The sequence below is a fragment of the Salvelinus namaycush genome, unplaced genomic scaffold (assembly GCF_016432855.1).
Source record: "Salvelinus namaycush isolate Seneca unplaced genomic scaffold, SaNama_1.0 Scaffold624, whole genome shotgun sequence".
Lineage (NCBI taxonomy): Eukaryota > Metazoa > Chordata > Actinopteri > Salmoniformes > Salmonidae > Salvelinus > Salvelinus namaycush.
The window spans coordinates 102,885-105,000 of NW_024061336.1; the positions used below are offsets into that span (position 1 = coordinate 102,885).

The 2,116-nt window shown below is 43.7% G+C and overlaps 1 protein-coding gene across 1 annotated transcript in view; it reads left to right on the forward strand.

Moving 5' to 3' along the window:
- Window positions 1-671: 671 nt before the first annotated feature.
- Window positions 672-2,116, forward strand: part of LOC120042156 (polymeric immunoglobulin receptor-like) — a 33,025-nt gene continuing 31,580 nt past the window's right edge. The window contains exons 1-3 of the mRNA XM_038987017.1: window positions 672-714; window positions 1,016-1,339; window positions 1,800-2,116. The exon at window positions 1,800-2,116 is cut by the window's right edge and continues 19 nt beyond it. Coding sequence (XP_038842945.1) covers window positions 672-714; window positions 1,016-1,339; window positions 1,800-2,116 — 684 coding nt within the window. The remainder of the gene's footprint in view (window positions 715-1,015; window positions 1,340-1,799) is intronic.

Genomic DNA, 2,116 nt, shown 5'->3' on the forward strand with positions numbered 1-2,116 from the left:
TATAGACACCTGGACCAACCTGGAGAGAACACAGCATTATATCAGGACCTATAGACACCTGGACCAACCTGGAGAGAACACAGCATTATATCAGGACCTACAGACACCTGGACCAACCTGGAGAGAACACAGCATTATATCAGGACCTATAGACACCTGGACCAACCTGGAGAGAACACAGCATTATATCAGGACCTATAGACACCTGGACCAACCTGGAGAGAACACAGCATTATATCAGGACCTATAGACACCTGGACCAACCTGGAGAGAACACAGCATTATATCAGGACCTATAGACACCTGGACCAACCTGGAGAGAACACAGCATTATATCAGGACCTATAGACACCTGGACCAACCTGGAGAGAACACAGCATTATATCAGGACCTGTAGACACCTGGACCAACCTGGAGAGAACACAGCATTATATCAGGACCTATAGACACCTGGACCAACCTGGAGAGAACACAGCATTATATCAGGACCTATAGACACCTGGACCAACCTGGAGAGAACACAACATTATATCAGGACCTATAGACACCTGGACCAACCAGGAGAGAACACAACATTATATCAGGACCTACAGACACCTGGACCAACCTGGAGAGAACACAGCATTATATCAGGACCTGTAGACACCTGGACCAACCAGGAACACAACAAGATGAGGATCCTGCTGATAGTCATTATCCTCTCCTTCATGACAGGTAATAAGCTTGTTATAACTCTCTATGTCAATGTAACAACATCCAGTTATTCTTATTATAAATGCTGCTACTACAGATAAGGAAACACTACTGTGTGTGTGTGTGTGTGTGTGTGTGTGTGTGTGTGTGTGTGTGTGTGTGTGTGTGTGTGTGTGTGTGTGTGTGTGTGTGTGTGTGTGTGTGTGTGTGTGTGTGTGTGTGTGTGTGTGTGTACTGGTATAGGAATCCTAACCGTAAGTACATTAGTATTACAAAACACTAAACAAAGGAATATAAAATATTCCTCTTGTCTGATTGACAGGTTGTTTGAGCTCCTTCAAAGTGACAGGATACTCTGGAGGAACTGTCATCATCGACTGTGATTATTCCACAGAAGAAAGAAGTCATGAGAAATATTTCTGCGTGGGGAAGTATAGTTGGAGTTGTGAGGATCAAATCAGAACTGGATTGAAGAACACCTGGGTACACAGTGGTAGATTCTCTCTGTATGACGTCACTGGAGGAAACTACTTCAAGGTGATCATCAGACAACTGACCAGACAAGATGAAGGGACCTACTGGTGTGGAGTGGACAAACCTGCTATACCTGACAGTTATACCAAGGTAGAGCTGGATGTGAAGAAGGGTGAGAGACCTTTACTTTAACTTTATTAAATGAATTTAGCTACATATGTTATCACATGATCAGTACCACTAGTCAATGAAGTCAGTCTATAGTACTAGACTAAGGTTGTGATGTGTGTTCCTATTGACAGATGACTGCTGTGAGAAGTCAGTCTATAGTATTAGACTAAGGTTGTGATGTGTGTTCCTATTGACAGGTGACTGCTGTGAGAAGTCAGTCTATAGTATTAGACTAAGGTTGTGATGTGTGTTCCTATTGACAGATGACTGCTGTGAGAAGTCAGTCTATAGTACTAGACTAAGGTTGTGATGTGTGTTCCTATTGACAGATGACTGCTCTGAGAAGTCAGTCTATAGTACTAGACTAAGGTTGTGATGTGTGTTCCTATTGACAGATGACTGCTGTGAGAAGTCAGTCTATAGTACTAGACTAAGGTTGTGATGTGTGTTCCTATTGACAGATGACTGCTGTGAGAAGTCAGTCACAGAGACGGCCTATCTGGGAGGAGAAGCTACCATCAGATGCAACTATCCAGAGGACCATGAGGACAGCACCAAGTATTTCTGCAAGGAAAGCAATGACTTCAAGACTTGTGTTAATATGATCGCTGCTCACCAGACAACTGCAGAAGCTGGTCGTTTCTTTGTGTCTGACAACAGAAGAGAGAGATTCTCCACAGTGACCATCAGGGACCTGACTGAAGATGATACTGGGACCTACTGGTGTGGAGTAGAAACCAGCAGGACAGAACAACGTTACATTACACTGATCACACAG